The 19,759-nt window shown below is 45.6% G+C and overlaps 1 protein-coding gene across 2 annotated transcripts in view; it reads right to left on the bottom strand.

Moving 5' to 3' along the window:
* The window catches only part of SLC1A7 (solute carrier family 1 member 7), a 53,980-nt gene extending 47,647 nt beyond the window's left edge, over positions 1–6,333 (bottom strand). For both annotated transcript variants that reach the window (XR_001295520.2, XM_005678397.3), the window contains exon 1: positions 6,029–6,333. Coding sequence is in view for 1 of the 2 variants with exons in the window: in XM_005678397.3 (XP_005678454.1) it covers positions 6,029–6,205 (177 nt within the window). In the remaining variant the exon portion in view is untranslated. The remainder of the gene's footprint in view (positions 1–6,028) is intronic.

The following is a 19,759-nucleotide window of genomic DNA, read 5'->3' on the forward strand; positions in this document are numbered from 1 at the left end:
TAAAGTCTCTGCTTTTCAACATTCTGTCTAGGCTGGTCATAGTTGTTCTTCCAAGCAGCAAGCGTCTTTTAATTTCATGGCTGCAGTCACCATCTGCAGTGATTTTAGAGCCCCCCAAAATAAAGCCTGACACTGTTTCCATTGTTTCCCCATCTATTTGCAGTGAAGTGATGGGACCAGGTGCTATGATCTTTGTTTTTTGAATGTTGAGTTTTAAGGCAGCTTTTTCATTCTCCTCTTTCGCCTTCATCAAGAGGCTCTTTAGTTCCTCTTCACTTTCTGCCATTAGGGTGGTGTCATCTGCATATGTGAGGTTATTGATATTTCTCCCTGCAATCTGGATTCCAGCTTTTGCTTCATCCAGCCCAGCATTTCACACAATGTACTCTGCATGTAAGTTAAATAAGCAGGGTGACAATATACAGCCTTGATGTACTCCTTTCCCAATTTTGAGCCAGTCTATTGTTCCATGTCCGGTTCTGTTGCTTCTTGATCTGCCTACAGGTTTCTCAGGAAGCAGGTAAAGTGGTTTCGTATTCCCATCTCCTATATATTCTTTACTTTAGATAGCACTATAATGAGACATAAGATACTCAGGTTTGATCTCCAGGTCGGGAAGATCCTCCAGAGGAGGGCACGGCTACTCATTCCAGTACTCTTACCTGGAGCATCCCCATGGACAGAGGAGCCTGGTAGTCTACAGTCAATGGGATCACAAAAGAGTCAGACACAACTGAAGAAACATACCACACAATGATAAAAAACAGCCGTTCCTCATCCATCTTTATCCTCAACCCCAACTTCCCAGGAGTGACCATCGTCAACTGCTCTAGCCGTTTCTCCTTTAGTATTGTTATTTGTAAATAATATGGTTATAATGCTATTTCCAGATATATCTTTTTGACATCTATTAACTTCCCTGACATGACAGATGAGGGCTTAGTTCTTATTCCCTTTTTCCTCCTATCATTTCACCATTATATCGTTTTTTGGTTAAACGAATTGCCAAGATTTAAAACTTTTGATCACAACATATTGCACACTGTTGAACCAACCATGGCCCCCTTTTATACAATCTTCATTTACTTCCTGAAATTAGTAACTGACTGAGTTTTCATTTACCTTGTTTTCTGTGAACCGTTCATTAGTTCCTTCAAAATGCTTTAACATCTCTTTTAAAATGCCTAACAATAGTATTTCCTATATACTCAAACACGTGGGCCCCTTTTTAGGCTCCTGGGGCCTCAGTCCAAAAGCTCTCCATCCTCTTTTTCCAGGCTGCGTAGACTGCTGTCTAGGGCAGTGGTTGTCACAGGCCTCTTCTTTGGGACTTTGTCCTGTCTAGGATCCCTTCTTTCCTGGGTCCTTGTCTTCTTGGTTTGCCTCCTTGTTTTGCCGGAGCATCTCCTTTGGTAGATTCCTCAGTAAGGGCAAATGGGAGAGAAACTTCTGAGTCTTACATAGTTCTTTAGTCGCTAAGCCATGTCCATCTCTTTCTGACCCCGTGGACTGTGGCCTGCCAGGCTCCTCTGTCCATGGGGCTTCCCAGGCAAGACTAGGAGTGGGCTGCCCATTTCCTTCTTTAGGGTATTTTCCCGACCCAGGGATCAAACCCGCGTCTCTTATGTCTCCTGCATTGGCAGGTGGGTTCTTTACCACTAGTGCCACCTGGGAAGCCCCTTACATAGTAAAAATGCCTTTCTTGTACCTTTACCTCTGATAATAGATTGGCTTTATATAAGATTCCTGGCTTGAAAGAGTTTCCCCCCCAAATTTCAAAGGCATTTCCTTTTTGTCTTCTAGATTCCACCATCACTTAAGATGTTTGAAGCTATTCTTACTTCCTATTCTTTACACCGTAGGTGTGTGTGTTCTAAGTTGCTTCAGTTGTGTCTGACTCTGTGTGACCCTCTGAACTGTAGCTTGCCAGGCTCCTCTGTCCATGGGATTCTCCAGGCAAGAACACTTGAGTGGGTTGCCATGCCCTCCTCCTTGAGATCTTCCCAACCCAGGGATCGAACCCATGTCTCTTATGTCTCCTGCATTGGCAGGCGAGTTCTTTACTACTAACTCCACCTAAGAAGCCCATTCTTTACATTAGACCTGTTTTATTCTCTCAGAACCATTTTAGGATAGTTTATTTATCTCTAGCCTTTTTGGTAATTTCCATGGTAATAGACCATGGTATGAGCGTCTCTTCTTTTTAAAAAAATTCATAGTACTGTGCTTATACCTTTCACTTCTGAGAAATAGTCTTGTTTTCTTTGTGAAATTTTTCTCTCCACTTTTTTCTGTTAGCTGTCTTTAAAACTTTTATTAGTAAGATGAATGTTGGACATTCTAATTTTCTTATATATTCTTTTTCTATTTTCATCTCTTTTTGTTTTACTTTCTGGAGGAGCAGCTTTATCTCAGCTATTGACATTTTTATCTTGGCTCATCTACTTTTAATTTCCAAAATCTCTTTCTTATTATTGAATTATTCCTTCCTTCTGCATGCTGTTCTGTTTTATAGTCACTATATGCTCTCTCATATTCCTGAAGAACTTAAGAAAAGATTAGAAAACGTTCTTCCACTCCCGGCATTGCCCATGCTTTACTAGAGCCCCTCAGCGCTATTTGTCTGGTCTCGCTGTCTTCCACGTTAGCAGGTTTGAGCTTGTCTTCTGCTTATGTGTGAGTGTGAAGCACTAAACCACTGTATGAATGAGTGGAACTTGTCAACTGAAGGCTCCTCAAGGAAGACTGATGGGTGAGGATCTGGTGGTTTCACTGGGAGAAGGATCCTCCTTCACAGCAGAATTTGGAGGTCTTTCCTCTGAGGCTTCGCTGAGAAGTCCCTTTCTGCTTCTGGCTAGGTGCAGGTGTGGCTGTGCCTAAGCCCCGCTGACAGCAGTCACAGGTGGGCCCCACACTCGAGACGCAGATGTTTGTTCACGAATTCTCTTGAAGCACGAGCCTCATCACCTCCCCTCCCCCAACACTCACAGGTGGGCCTAACATCTCTTAGTCAAGCTTCTCTGGTTCCTTGTGTCAAGCAGGGGGATGGAGACAGTAGATAAGGAATCCCCTGATTACGTGAACTGGAAGGGACCTAGGGGTCTAACTGCTCCAGTTACAAAATCCTAGCCAGCATCCCTGATTTCAGCAGCATACCTGACCCTTGCCTCCTGCAGCACCCTGTGTTTTCAAGTCCTGAGCCCTTCTGGAGTTTCCCAAGACAAGCTCAAGTGGTATCTGCTTCTACGGACACAGAATTCAGCTTTCTGTGCTCTACTAAATGAGAGTATTCAGCTCCATCCACTTCTCATCTAATGTATTGTAATTCCTCAACTTCTTTTTTCAGTGTCTCCTTTTGTATCATCTTTGTTCAAGGGAGCTTATATCTTTAAACAGCCCCATTGCTACAGTTTTAGTGGTATCCCAGAAAGGAAAGAAAAATGAGTACAATTACAAATTCACCATGGTTTAACTGGAACTCTCAAAATGATCTATGTTTTTAAACAAGATACCCATTTCCAAAGATAAATCTTGTGACTTTGTAAGTTCTTTTCACAAATAGGACATTCTACCCTTTTGCGTATTGTTTATGATTTTTGCCTTGTTGCATAAGCTTACAAAATAAGAAGGGTTTGGTTTCTGAGTCACAGGCAGAGATCAAACAAACAACTCCTGGATTTCAAAGTAAGATGCTGAGAAAGCCAATTCCTGCAAAATAATTGTTCTAAGACTCCACATCCTTCCTTCAGTTTATCTGGCAGGTTAATCCAGACCGGAACACGTTTGCATTTCCAAACAGATGGGGAAGGCAGCTTTGGCAAAGGAGGCCCCAGATGAGTCTGGCTTTTAATAATAGGCATTCCAATTTGTTTTCACAAAATAATCTTCCTGCAAGAGATATATTTTAGCTGCTGAAGAAAATTAAAGTGGCTTGACGATTGTGCCATTGCCAGTTTAATTCAGCAATTAGTTGAGTGTTCTCTCTGTGACACTTAGCTAGGCTCGCATTTTGGATCAAGAAAGCCCATGTGATAGTCAACAAGTCAAAATTTGATGGGAGAAATAGATTATTCACAAATGACTCTGAAGCAAGACTGCCAGTGGCTGGGCTCCAGTGGAGGGATGAGCCTGGGGTGAGTGTGGGAGGAGAATGTAATTTCAGATGTGGGCAGGTCTGGAAAAATTTCTATCAGATTCGGGATATATGAGGTGGTTCTTGGTAGGACCTGGACTCGTAAGTAAGGGAAGGAGGAGTGAAGCAACGCTCACTAAGCGCCCACTGCATCTGGTCACTGATGACTCCCTGTTTACCCTTCCCAGCAATTCTAGCAGACATATAGTCCCACCCCCTCCATTTTGCAGATAAGGAAACTGAGCTTCTGAAAGGAGATAGGATTTTGCCTATGGCCACACAGCCATTACTAGAAGAGTCCAAGTTCAGAATTCTCTGCCTCCGGAGTCCACGCTTCTCCCTAAATAACTGACAGCAGTTTAACAGTGTCCCTATCATAATAGTGGGCTCGATTCCCAGAGAGGGATGTTTTCCTTCTCCTGGACGATGAAATCTGATGCCTTGAGACCCAGTTGTAGAGATCATATTAAATATCGCTGAACTGCAGAGACAGGAATCCTATGAGATAGGGAATCTTCCAGAAAGCCACTGACAAAAACTCTCTCCTTGACCAAACTTTGGACAGGTTATTCTGAGTCCTCTTTTCAACTGAGCCTCATCCTTGGGGCGTTTCTTCATCCTGCTTCACCTATTTGTAGCAAAAATCCTGCTAAGTCAATTTAGTGAGAAGCCCCCGACTCTGCCTTCAGCAAGCATCTTGTTAGTGGGTTTAGCAAGAATCCCCTTACCCTACCCTTGATGTCTCTTCTTAGTAGTTGTCTGTTCACTGACCTCTGCACTGTGCCCGTCAGCTGAAAATCCCCAGCTGCCGTTGTTGTATTTGGAGTTGCGCCTGATCATTCTCCCGTATCGCCATGGTCTTGACACCTATCACAATAGCGCTGAAAAAAGTCCTCCATACCATTTTAACAGCATCATGATGGTTTTTCCTTCAGCACCATGAGAGTCCCTCCCTCTTCCACGGGAGCTGGGTGCTAACTGAGAAAAGGGCCCTTCCTCAAGCAAGTCGTCATCACCCTTGCTGTTACACCGGCCAGAGCCCTGAGGGCCTACCTTATCTCCCCGTCCCCCAGCCCCGCGTGCAATCAGCCACCACATCCTGGAGCTTCTCCTTTGGGAAGCTGTTCTCATATCTGCTCTGTCCATCCCCACTCTCATCCCTGCATTGCCCCCTGCCAGGCCTACTGCTACCCCATCCTCCACTCAGCACCAGAGGGATGTCTCCAAGCTCAGGGCTGACCATGTCACCGCCCTGCTCAGAGCTCCTCGAGGTTGCCCCACGTCGCCGCTGGGTGATAGGATCCAGAAGCCTGATGGCCTTTGTGCTCCAGCCCCAGCCTCACAGTGTCCAGCTGCTGTGAATAGTTTGCTCCGCTCCCCCTCACAAATCTTCCATGCCCCTCTCTCTCACCACTCTGCCTAGGATGCCCATGAACTGCTTTAGGAGGGGTTCTCTGCTTCGCACACTTATAGACTCCGTTCCGCGTGGACCGATTCTGCAGACACGAACTTGGGCAAACTCCAGGAGATGGAGAGGGACAGAGACACCTGCTGTGCTGCAGTCCATGGGGTCACAAAGAGTCAGACACGGTGAACAACAACAGCAGACTCCATTCTTCCCTCCCCCACAGCTCTCAGCCTGCGGGTACTCTCACAAGGCACCCTTGCCGCTCATTCACCCGCGGATGCCAGTGCGCAGCCACTTCCCCTCACACGCCTGTCCTGCAATGCATATCCCTCTCCACTTTACAAATGAGAAAACTAGGACCCTGAGAAGAAAAGTGACTCACCCACTGTCACGTCACCCGGGAGCCATGGAGTGGGAACGTGACCCCAGATCCCTCAGGCCCACCCAGCCATCTGAGATGGGGACCCATGATGCCCCATGTGGCTGACCTGGGGTGAGAGGCGCCGGGTCCTCAGGAAGAAGCCAAGGAGGCAGCCCACGGTGACAGAGAGCACAGACAGGATGAGCAGTCCATTCCGCTTGCACACGTCCCTCCCACGTGCCAGGATGGCACCCAGCACCATGGCGAGCCCAGCCTGCTGGCCCGGGGCACAGCACCATTCCATGCACGGGAGGCCAGCCCGGTCACAGGGTCCTGGCTCTGGCTCCTCAGCAGGCAGGTGGTTGGGGTTGCTAAGCGCCAGTCGCCAGCCCCACAGCCATGGCCTGTGTGGCTGCCCCAGAGGGAAGCCACAATCCTATTACCCGCTGCATCATTAGGAGCTAGGAGCAGATTAGAGCCTGGGAAATTAGAGCAGGCCACGTGGTTGGGGGTTCAGACCTCAAAGCCAAGTGCTCTTCTTAAAGAGGGGAGATGACCAGGAGCTGGTGGGAGAAACCAGAGGAACGTTTGGTTGGTTTGAATTTCATTTCTGCTTCATTCCAGAAAGAACTGAAGGCAAGACAATAAGTAGCAGTAATAAGCAACAATAAACTAATAATAATAGCTACCTAGCAGAGCTAACAGTCACCAACATTACGCATTCACTGCATGCCACGTGCTGTTCCAGGTGCCCATGACTTGTATTACCACATTTAATTCTAACACCAATCTCAAGAAGTAAGTACTGTAAGCATCATTTTACAGATGGAGCAAAGAGAGGTGGGACAAAAGGAGGCATGCTGTGTGGCAGGTCTGTTCAAGTTGTGTTATCTGTGTGAACCACTGGGAATCATCCCAACAGCCCCAGGGTTCCAACCTTCATTTTACTGAAAGGGAGACTGAGACTCCAGGGAGCCAGAGTCCCTTGGCCACAGGCCTAGAACTAGTAAGTAGCAGAGTGGAATTCATTGATTTGGTTTCCACCACATGAACAGGTGGATGGGTTCACTGGTGCTTCCCAGTATTGTAGGGAATGTAGGATTTTTTTTGTAAATTTTTTTAAAAAGTAATTAATTTGGGGGGTTTGCACTGGGTCTGCATTGCTGTGCATGGGCTTTCTCTAGTTGCTGCAAGTGGAGGCTACTTTCTAACTGTGGTATACAGGCTTCCCATTGTAGTGGTTTTCCTTGTTTTGGAGCACAGTCTCTAGAGCGTGGACTTCAGTAGTTGTGGTATATAGGTTTAGTTGCCCTGTGTCATGTGGGATCTTCCTGGACTAGGGATCAAACCCATGTCCCCTGCATTGGCAGGCAGATGCTTAGCCACTGAACCACCAGGAAGCCCAGGAATGGAGGACCTGAGTCCAAGGAACCTGAGTTCAAACTTAGGCTTTGCTACCCATTGCCTTCAGGGTGCTTTAAGCCTGAAGCTGGGAACCCTGGAGGAGCTCAGGGCTTATTATTTTTTAGAGATGACAATGTCCAAGAGATCTACATTCAAGTCCCAGCTCTGCCACTTGCTAGCCATGTGATCCAGAACAGCCATTTAATCACACAGGGCCTCGGTTTCCCCAGCAAAAAGGACACAATAATCACCATGTACTTCCTTAGCGCTGGTGCAACATTCCACTCAGAGCACATTCGTGAAAGCAGAGGTGAGCTGTAAAGTGCCTGGCAGGGAGAGGGCTCTCAGGATTATCATCCGTATTCAGCATTATAGATAAAGGTGGTTTTTGTTTGTTTGTTTTGAGGGGGTTTGTTTATTTATTTTTATTTATTATTATTATTATTATTATTTTATTTTTTTTTTTTGCTATTTCTTGTGGCCTGGCCTGCCCTTTAAAGCCAGAGGGAATTAACGCTCTATTTCACTAGGAGTCTGTAATCTCATTAGGGGCAGTCAGGTGACAGCAGAGAGCTTGGGTCTGTGGGTCTGTGGTGGGTGGTGTGTACACAAGTTTGCCCCCCCTGAAAAAGGTGACAGGGCCCAAGGAACTGCCAGGGGTCTTGGGGGAGGGCACAGTGGTGCAGGCTCTGAAGCCTTGGCAGAGCCCCCAACAGGGAGGGGACCCTCAGGCTCCATTCTCAACCTGCTCTGTGACCTTGCCCTCTCTGGACCTCAGTCTTGTCCTCCACAGAATGAGAGAAACATCCTAGGTGCTTTCTAAGGATCCCTTGGTGCCGTAAGCCAAACTTTCAAGTCTCTTCCCTGGTAGCTTAGTCAGTAAAGAATCCGCCTGCAATGCGGGAGACCTGGGTTCGATTCCTGGGTTGGGAAGATCCCCTGGAGAAGGGAATGGCAACCCACTCCAATATTCTGGCCTGAAGAATTCCATGGATAGAGGAACCTGTGTTTGTTCCCTCCAACTCCTACTCTTAAAACCAAGAATCTACTGGTAACACCTTCAGCTCCAACAAATGCCTCATTTTCCAACTGACCAGGTGATTTAGTTGCTGCCTAGAAGAGAAAACATTCTGAGTAGACATTTGGATTTGCATTTTGATCAATGTGCAGTTCAGTTCAATTCAGTCACTCAGTCGTGTACGACTCTGCGACCCCATGGACTGTAGCACTCCAGGCTTCCTTGTCCATCACCAACTCCCGGAGCTTACTCAAATTCATGTCCATCGAGTCGGTGATGCCATCCAACCACCTCATCCTCTGTCATCCCTTTCTCCTGCCTTCAATCTTTCCCAGCATCAGGGTCTTTTCCAATGAGTCAGTTCTTTGCATCAAGTGGCCAAAGTATTGGAGTTTCAGCTTCAGCATTAGTCCTTCCAATGAATATTCAGGTTTGATTTCCTTTAGGATGGACTAACGATCTCCTTGCAGTCCAAGGGATTCTCAAGAGTCTTTGAACCACAGTTCAAAAGCATCAATTCATTGGCGTTCACCTTTCTTTTATAGTCCAACTCTCATATCCATACATGACTACTGGAAAAACCATGGCTTTGACTAGATGGACCTCTGTTGGCAAAGTAATGTCTCTACTTTTAAAAATGCTGTCTAGGCTGGTCAATGCGCAGCCCTGGCCTTTAGCCATGAAGTAGGTGAGTCTTGCTTTCCGTTTCGGCTCCGAGACTCTAGATTCCCATGGTGCCCCCACAACTATTCCCATCTCCTGTCCCTCATGCTCTGACACAATGCCCTCCCAGGCTCCAGGCCTTCCTTTCCATTGCTTCCACTGTCTTCAACAGGGGAAGTTACAACTCATTCAAGCAAATATTCTTTTTTAGCTAATTAATTTACTCCCATAGTTTGTTTATTTTTGGCTGTGCTGGGTCTTTGTTGCTTTTGCACAGGCTTGCTCTAGTTGTGAAGAGTGGGGGCTACTCTTCATTGGAGTGAGAGGGTTTCCCATTGTGATAGCTTCTGTTGTTGCAGAGCACAAGTGCTAGGGTGTGCAGGCTCAGTAGTTGTGGCACATGTGCTTAGTTGCCCTCAGCATGTGAAATCTTCTCAGATCGGGGATTGTGGCACACGTGCTTAGTTGCCCTCAGCATGTGAAATCTTCTCAGATCGGGGATTGAACCCATTTCTCCTGCATTGGCAGGTGGATTCTTATCCACTGGGCCACCAGGGAAGGCCCAAGCAAACACTCTTATAGCACCCTCTCATGTCATCCCTGCTGGGTACTGGAGACATAGCAATGAGTTGATACAGTACTTGCTTTCAGGGAGCTTATAAGAATATCAAGGTGCTGTAGGAAAGGACTTCTGTAGGAAAGGACTTCTCACGTAAGAGATTTGGATTTGATCTCTAGGTGGGGAAGATCCCTTTGAGGAGGAAATGGCAACCCACTCCAGTATTCTTGCCTGGGAAATCCCATATACAGGGGAGCCTGGCAGGCTACAGTCCATAGGGTTGCAAAGAGTCAGACATGACTGAAGCAACTTAGCACGCAGGAAAAAACTAATTCACACTGAAGTATAAGTGACCGATAACGAGCATACTAAGGATATTTACAAATCAAATAGAAAGGCTCCTGGATAAGAACCCTTTAAAAGCTCTGCATTGTCCACAGAATCAATTGCCTTACAATGTTACTAGATGTGCAAAAACTATAATTTGGATGAAACAAAGTTAAGCTAGTTCTTTACTCCAGGAAGCTCAAAATCAGACTACTCAAGTTCATATCTTAGCGCTACCACTTACTAGCTGTGTGACCTTAACCTCCCTGTAAAATTTCTTTACCTCTTTATAAAATAGGAATAATAAAACATTACATAGTTTATAGGGTTGTGATCGAATTCGGGTCAAATTCGGCGATGCCTGCTTAGATGTATGCTTAGAGAGCATTGCGTGGGTGCCCTGCAGACACTCACAGGAATTTACTATTAGTTTTATCAGAGCCTTTATAAAACTAGCATATGTTAGAGGAAGTCTTCACAGCGGGGTACAGAAACCCAGCCCTCTTCTGGAGCTGGGAGTTCCATGAGTCTGGTATTTGGGGAAAACACATCGGAACACTGAAGCCTCCAGGAAGAAGCCTCTGGTTCTGAAGTCCTCAGGGGCTTGCAAGCCCACCTCCTCCCCCTGCTCAACATCATACCTTAGGCTCCTGTAACAGCAAACAACTGTGGGTTCCTGGAGCCTTGCATCTTCTCTCAGGCCTCCGCATCTGTGCCCATGCTATTTCCTCTGCCTGGAATGTCTTTCTCTGTCTCCAAAGTCACAGGTCAAATGCCACATCTTCCCTGAAGCCTTTCCTAATCACCCTAGATGTACACCGCCTTCCTTTTCTTCCCACTAATTCAGGCCCTTTCACAATCACCACTGGGGATTAACTGCAGTTTTTTTTGTTTGTTTGCCATGCCACACGACTTGCAGGATTTCAGTTCCCTGACCAGGGATTGAACCTGGGCTATGGCAATGAAAGCCTGGAATCCTAACCACTAAGCCACCAGGGAAATCCATCCAGTCCCTTTTAGGTGGCTTGGACAAGGAAGTAAAAATCTGTGTGAATAAAATTAAGTCTCTGTTACCATGTTATTTGAAAATACCTTGAAGGATCATCCTCAAAGTTAGACAGGGGTCTGGGGGAGCCCCAAGGGGCAAGGAGTTGCCTCCAGAGCAGCCGAAACTGATGCGCAGCAGGAAGCACGGGAGATGCTTCCTGGGAGATTTGAGCCACACTGATTTAGATGCTGTGGACAGAGAAGATAAACAGTGTTGTCAAAAAAAGAGTCCTGATCACGAGGACAGCTGTCACACCCTGCATGAATGAGTTTGTAGTCAGGCTGGTTCTCACCATGGCAACTCTGTGCAGGATGTATCACAGAAGAGAGTTGCAGGGTCTATTTATTTGCTAATTATTAATGATTCTCCAGGGCCAGCAGAGGGGCTGACTCAGCCAGGGAAGGTGTGTGTAGGAAGGCTTCTTGGAGGAGGGGTCATGTAGTCAGAGACCTGAATAAGCCAGGAGTTAACCCAGGGTAGGGAGTGTTGATCAAGGGGAAGGCATGAGAAGAGCTTGTTCCAAAGAGGGGCCCAGGTTGGGGATACAAGAGCTGCTCCCAAAAGGGAGACCTCAACACAGTCGGCTGAGTGGCTGGCAGGCCTGGGGCCTCACTCCTTCCACTGTGTATCAAAGTGAGTTTAGGTTGAGCTGTCTGAGCTCCCAGCTGGGTTTATGGTGATGACAGCCCTGGGTTTGTTGGCTGCTTTTCAGAGACATACCAGAGGCGCCTTCATCTCCGCCCTGACGCGTCTCCCAGCTCTCTGTAGGCTGGGCCCTTCCCGGAAGGTTTTCTGTGGACAAGTAACCCGGCTGGGCGTGGATTCCTGTGAGCCTTAGTCACTGAGGGGCTCTCCAACCTCTGCTGAGGCTGGTCCTTTCTTGTGTTTGCCTCAGAGAATGGGGTAAAGTGACTCTCCTATGACCTTCCTTCTTCCCTGTCCAGCTCCCTGTCTAGATTCTTCATCTTTAGAAGTTGGCCCTGCTGCTGCTAAGTCGCTTCAGTCATGTCCGACTCTGTGTGACCCTGTAGATGATAGCCCACCAGGCTCCCCCGTCCCTGGGATTCTCCAGGCAAGAACACTGGAGTGGGTTGTCATTTCCTTCTCCAATGCATGAAAGTGAAAAGTGAAAGTGAAGTTGCTCAGTCATGTCCGACTCTTAGCGACCCCATGGACTGCAGCCCACCAGGCTCCTCCATCCATGGGATTTTCCAGGCAAGCGTACTGGAGTGGGGTGCCAAGAAGTTGGCCCTAAGCACCCTCAAAACCAGTTGCTGTTTGTTGAGCTCTGCCAATGAGTCTCACACCAGAGGGAGCCAGTGAGCAATTCAGCCCCTCCAAAGGCATCACTGAGTCGGATCAAGTGCTGCACGACTTGCTGGGGACATTGCAAGGGGAAGGGCCCAAGTTTGGGATCTGTTCAGTCCAACGCAATAGCATTATTAAAATGAAATTAATGGGACATAAAGTTTACAATTCAGTACTCTTAAGATGTGATGAGATGTCCCGCTCAAGAAATAAGGCAGAAAAAGGGGGCGAATTTCTTTCCTGTGCCCTTTTGTTCTACCCTAGCCCTCAACAGATTGAAGGGTACCCACCCCCACTGGGGAGAGCAATCTACTTTCCTCTGTCTGCTGATCCAAATGTTAATCTAAGCCAGAAACACTCTCCTATACACACTCAGGTATAATGCTTAGCCAGATATCTGGGCATCCTCTGATCTAGTCAAGTTGACACATAAAATTAACTATCACAGTCCCTGAAAAGAATTTCTGGTCTCCTGGTGTATGTGGACTTCGACAACGACAGCTGGTGTCTAAGCAATGTTGTCATCCCTTGAGCCATTGAATCAAATAAATGGACTTCTGGCTGCACCCACATAAATATAGGACTGGGTTTGTTCAAGAACACACACTTAAACTTACTTCAGTAGAGACTTCTTCACTGGAAACAACACTAATCACTTTGTAATGAGATTAAAATGTTATAATAACAAGAATACATGTCCTGCTATACACAGGAAAAAAATGAATTCAGTCACACTAGCCATATTCCAAGGGCTCAGAAGCCCCATGTGGCTAGTGGCTACCATATGGAACAGAGCGGTTACAGGATATTTACGGGATCACCGAACGTTCTACTAAACTTTCTAGCGTCATGATCAGCTGGATTCAAGACTCAAATCTTCCCTTGGAAGCTGTGTGACTTTGCCCAAATTGGTAAGCCTCTCTGAGGCTCTTTTCTACATCTAGAAAAGAGCTTGTGTTCTTTGCTACATCTGAAAGCCTGTGTTCTTTACATCGCATCACACTTCCACCCACGTGAATATAATAGTTGGAGCAAAATATAAAGTTAAAACCCCCAGCAAGTTCAGATTATGTTTCCAAATCAAAGGCTCTTGTTAGCAAATAACAGGAAATTAAATCAAGCCAGTTTCAGTAAAAAAAAAAAAAAAAAGCAAAGCTGACTTGATAATTTGTGGGGCCCAAAGCAAAATGACCATGTGAGGCTTTTTGTTCAAAAAGAAGGGAAAAAGTTCATTAAAAGTACTAAAACATGAAGCTTTTTTCTTTTCTCTACAATCTCTTTCTTATAGTGTTTTTTAATTTGCTATTTAATGTCTTAAGTAACAATAAAAATCTTAAATTACTAACATGAATTTTCCCGTTCATGCTTAAAAATATTGGCAATGCCAGTTTCAAAATAGAAGAGCTTGTAACTAGTTTGCAGAATCACCAAAACTACACAGTCTATGTGTAGTGACTCTTACACGTATATGTATTTTGTTCTTAACCAGAACAGTGGAGACACTGGACAGAACGAATTCAACTGTATTTCACCTCTTGACATATGTGCATTCTACAAGTACATCCTCTCCCTTTGGCTCACTGGTGCGTGAGGAAGGATGCAAGGGCCTCTGAGGGTGGAGAGTGCGCCTGCCAGCGCAGGAGACGACAGCTTGAGCCCTGATTTGAGAGGATGCCACGTGCCTCAGATTAACTCCGCCCCTGCGCCACAACTACTGAGCCTGCGCTCTAGAGCCTGGGAGCCACAGCTGCTGAAGCGCCCCCTCTCCAGAGCTCGTGCCCCGCAACACGAGAAGCCAGTGCAAGGAGAAGCTTGCGCGTCACAGCTAGAGAAAAGCCCGAGCGGCAAGAGAGACCCAGCCTAGACAAAAAATAAATAAAATTATTTTAAAAACAGAGGAAGAAAAGGAAAAGGAACTATGGGCACCTCCCTGGCAGTCCAGTGGCTAAGACTCTGAGCTCCCAATACAGGTGGCCTGGGTTCAATCCCTTCCCAGGGAACTAGATTCCACATGCTGTAACTAAGACCCGGCACAGCCAAATAAGCAAATAAATTAAAAATACATATTTAAAAAAAATAAAAATAATGTCACCTTTGTTCTGTTCTCTATAGTGGCTGTCACCAGTTTACATCCCACCAACAGCATAGGAAGGTTCCTTTCAAAAAAGAAAACCTATGGGTAGTCCTGTCTTTTCTTTTTCTTCTGTATCATTTTTGGTACAGATAGTTGGCTAACAGTAAGAAAAGATATGTAACTAGAGAACAGTATGGAAATTCCTTAAAAAAACAAACAAACTAGGAATAAAAATGCCATGTGACCCAGCAGTCCCACTATTCGGCATATATCCTGAGAAAACCATAATTGAAAAAGACACATGTACACTACTGTTCATTGTAGCACTATTTACAATAGCCAGGATGTGGAAGCTACCTAGATGTCCGTCGACAGATGAGTGAATAAAGAAGTTGTGGTACATATACGCAGTGGACTATTACTTGGGCATTAAAAGGAACAGTTGACTGAGTTGACTCAGTCGTACTGAGGAACAGTTGACTCAGTTGTACTGAGGTGGATGAACCTAGAGCCTATTATACAGAATGAAGTAACGAGAAAGACTAATACCATATATTAACGCATATACATGGGATCTAGAAAGATGGTACTGATGAGCTTATCTGCAGGGCAGCAGTGGAGACGCAGACATAGAGAACAGACTGGGGAACACATGAGGGGAAGGAGAGGGTGGGACGAGCTGAGAGAGTAGCGTCGAAACATGTGCCTTACCATATGTAAAGTTAGATAGCCAGTGGAAATTTGTCATAGACAGAGGGAGCTCAGACCTGAAGCTCTGTGATAACCTAAGTGGTGGGATGGGGTGGGAGGGATGGATGATAATGATGATATTATTATTATCAATATTATTATTATTACAATATTCAAGAAGAAGGGGACTTACATATACCTGTGGATGACTCATGTTGATATATGGTAGAAACCAACACAATAGTGTAAAGCAATTATCCTCCAATTAAAAATTAATAAATTTTTTAAAAAGAAAGTTACGTAACGTTCCTTGGTCATTTGTGTTTCTTTGAATGCCACTGTCTCCTTTCTGTGTTTGTAGCAAGTTCCAGTTTAAGGAAATGGTGTTTTCTCAGCTCTCCTACTTACTCAGTTGCAGACATAACATACTCTCCTTGTACCTGCTTTGAGTCTTGCTGAATTCCCAAGCATCTTCAGTTTACCAGACTTCTGAGCTCATGGGGCTTCACATACAATGTGCACGGGTGCAGACACTGAGGACAGTGGAGGACATTTATACTACATGCATCTTCTCGGCTCACGTGCATGCTTCATTGTCCTGTCAGACTTTTGCTGATAAAACAGGTTCAAAGATAAAATTAATAAGAATTTAGAGGTGGCGATAGCAGAGCATTAACCCACACATGGGGCCCTTCTGATGCCCATAAAACCAGTCCTGTTTACAAGACTGGATGGCGAGGCTTCCACAGAGCCCAAGGACAAGAATAGCATGGAGCTGCACAGATCCTCTGAGCTGGGTGGTCGATCGTTATAGAATGCTCCTCCTTACCCGCTCTCCTTTCTGCCTGCCTGATCCATTCATTCAGTCTTCATTCATCACAAGTTTACTGAGACTTGGTGTCAGATGGTGATGAGGAGCACACACTTTGAAACCACATAACTTGAGTTTGAATCCCGGTTCTTAGACCAATAATCTGTGTGACTTTAGGCAAGTTACCCTATGTCTCAGTTTCCCCATATGAAATATGGAGATAATAATGTTCTATCTTGAGATTGCATCCAAGTACTGCATTTCGGACTCTTTTGTTGACCATGATGGCTACTCCATTTCTTCTGAGGGATTCCTGCCCGCAGTAGTAGATATAATGGTCATCTGAGTTAAATTCACCCATTCCAGTCCATTTTAGTTCACTGATTCCTAGAATGTCGATGTTCACTCTTGTCATCTCTTGTTTGACCACTTCCAATTTGCCTTGATTCATGGACCTGACATTCCAGGTTCCCATGCAATATTGCTCTTTACAGCATCGGATCTTGCTTCTATCACCAGTCACATCCATAACTGGGTATTGTTTTTGCTTTGGCTTCATCCCTTCATTCTTTCTGGAGTTATTTCTCCACTGATCTCCAGTAGCATATTGGGCACCTAATGACCTGGGGAGTTCCTCTTTTGATAGCCTATCATTTTGCCTTCTCATACTGTTCATGGGGTTCTCAAGGCAAGAATACTGAAGTGGATTGCCATTCCCTTCTCCAGTGGACCAGGCTCTGTCAGACCTCTCCACCAGGACCCGCCCGTCTTGGGTTGCCCCGCAGGCATGGCTTGGTTTCATTGAGTTAGACAAGGTTGTGTCCTAGTGTGATTAGATTGGCTAGTTTTCTGTGAGTATGGTTTCAGTGTGTCTGCCCTCTGATGCCCTCTTGCAATACCTACCATTTTACTTGGGTTTCTCTTACCTTGGGCGTGGGGTATCTCTTCACGGCTGCTCCTTACCTTGGACGAGGGGTATCTCCTTACCGCCGCCGTTCCTGTCCTTCAACGTGGGATAGCTCCTCTAGGCGCTCCTGTGCCTAGGCAGCCACCGCTCCTCAGGATGCTCCTCCCGGCCACTGGCCCTGGCCTCGGGCATGGGTGGCTCCTCAGGGTCACCGCCCCTGGCCTCGGGTGCAAGGTGGCTTCTCCCGGCCGCCCCTGACCTCGGACGTGGGGTGTCTCCTTCGGGCCGCCCCTGACCCTGGACGCAGAGTAGCTCCTCTCAGCTGCCATCCCTGACCTCGGACACAGGATAGCTCCTCTCACAGTTATCCAAGTCTATGCCCCAACCAGTAACACTGAAAAAGCTGAAGTTGAACGGTTTTATGAAGACCTACAAGACCTTTTAGAACTAACACCCAAAAAAGATGTCCTTTTCATTATAGGGGACTGGAATGCAAAAGTAGGAAGTCAAGAAACACCTGGAGTAACAGGCAAATTTGGCCTTGGAATACAGAATGAAGCAGGGCAAAGGCTAATAGAGTTTTGCCAAGAAAACGCACTGGTCATAGCAAACACCCTCTTCCAACAACACAAGAGAAGACTCTACGCATGGACATCACCAGACGGTCAACACCGAAATCAGATTGATTATATTCTTTGCAGCCCAAGATGGAGAAGCTCTATACAGTCAACAAAAACAAGACCAGGAGCTGACTACAGCTCAGATCATGAACTCCTTATTACCAAATTCAGACTTAAATTGAAGAAAATAGGGAAAATAGCTAGACCATTCAGGTATGACCTAAATCAAATCCCTTATGATTATACAGTGGAAGTGAGAAATAGATTTAAGGGCCTAGATCTGATAGATAGAGTGCCTGATGAACTATGTAATGAGGTTCATGACATTGTACAGGAGACAGGGATCAAGGCCATCCCCATGGAAAAGAAATGCAAAAAAGCAAAATGGCTGTCTGAGGAGGCCTTACAAATAGCTGTAAAAGAAGAGAGGCGAAAAGCAAAGGAGAAAAGGAAAGATATAAGCATCAGAATGCAGAGTTCCAAAGAATAGCAAGGAGAGATAAGAAAGCCTTCTTCAGCGATCAATGCAAAGAAATAGAGGAAAACAACAGAATGGGAAAGACTAGAGATCTCTTTAAGAAAATTAGAGATACCAAGGGAACATTTCATGCAAAGATGGGCTCGATAAAGGACAGAAATGGTATAGACCTAACAGAAGCAGAAGATATTAAGAAGATGTGACAAGAATACACGGAAGAACTGTGCAAAAAAGATCTTCACAACCCAGATAATTCTGATGATGTGATCACTAATCTAGAGCCAGACATCTTGGAAAGTGAAGTCAAGTGGGACTTAGAAAGCGTCACTACAAACAAAGCTAGTGGAGGTGATGGAATTCCAGTTGAGCTGTTTCAAATCCTGAAAGAAGATGCTGTGAAAGTGCTGCACTCAATATGCCAGCACATTTGGAAAACTCAGCAGTGGCCACAGGACTGGAAAAGGTCAGTTTTCATTCCAATCCCAAAGAAAGGCAATGCAAAAGAATGCTCAAACTACCGCACAATTGCACTCATCTCACATGCTGCTAAAGTAATGCTCAAAATTCTCCAAGCCAGGCTTCAGCAATATGTGAACCGTGAACTCCCTGATGTTCAAGCTGGTTTTAGAAAAGGCAGAGGAACCAGAGGTCATATTGCCAACATCCGCTGGATCATGGAAAAAGCAAGAGAGTTCCAGAAAAACATCTATTTCTGCTTTATTGACTATGCCAAAGTCTTTGACTGTGTGGATCATAATAAACTGTGGAAAATTCTGAAAGAGATGGGAATACCAGACCACGTAACCTGCCTCCTGAGAAATCTGTATGCAGGTCAGGAAGCAACAGTTAGAACTGGACATGGAACGACAGAGTGGTTCCAAATAGGAAAAGGAGTACGTCAAGGCTGTACATTGTCACCCTGCTTATTTAACTTCTATGCAGAGTACATCATGAGAAACGCTGGACTGGAAGAAACACAAGCTGGAATCAAGATTGCCGGGAGAAATATCAATAACCTCAGATATGCAGATGACACCACCCTTTTGGCAGAAAGTGAAGAGGAACTAAAAAGCCTCTTGATGAAAGTGAAAGAGGAGAGTGAAAAAGTTGGCTTCAAGCTCAACATTCAGAAAACGAAGATCATGGCATCTGGTCCCATCATTTCATGGGAAATAGATGGGGAAACAGTGGAAACGGTGTCAGACTTTATTTTTGGGGGTTCCAAAATCACTGCAGATGGTGACTGCAGCCATGAAATTAAAAGACGCTTACTCCTTGGAAGAAAATTATGACCCACCTAGATAGTATGTTCAAAAGCAGAGACATTACTTTGCCAACTAAGGTCGTCTAGTCAAGGCTATGGTTTTTCCAGTCATGTATGGATGTGAGAGTTGGACTGTGAAGAAGGCTGAGAGCCGAAGAATTGATGCTTTTGAACTGTGGTGTTGGAGAAGACTCTTGAGAGTCCCTTGGACTGCAAGGAGATCCAACCAGTCCATTCTGAAGATCAACCCTGGGATTTCTTTGGAAGGAATGATGCTAAAGCTGAAGCTCCAGTACTTTGGCCACCTCATGCAAAGAGTTGACTCATTGGAAAAGACTCTGATGGTGGGAGGGATTGGGGGCAGGAAGAGAAGGGGACGACCGAAGATGAGATGGCTGGATGGCATCACGGACTCGATGGTCGTGAGTCTGAGTGAACTCCGGGAGATGGTGTTGGACAGGGAGGTCTGGCGTGCTGCGATTCATGGGGTCGCAAAGAGTCGGACACGACTGAGCGACTGAAATGAACTGAACTGAACTGAATGTTCTATCCTACAGGATTGATACATGGATTAAATAAATTACATGTGTGATGTAGATAGGACAGTTGTCTGGTCACAATAAGCACTATATACACATTCCTATTATTATCATTATAACTATGTGCCAGGCATATTCTAGGGATACA

This window comes from Capra hircus, chromosome 3 (assembly GCF_001704415.2).
Source record: "Capra hircus breed San Clemente chromosome 3, ASM170441v1, whole genome shotgun sequence".
In the NCBI taxonomy this organism is placed as follows: Eukaryota; Metazoa; Chordata; class Mammalia; order Artiodactyla; family Bovidae; genus Capra; species Capra hircus.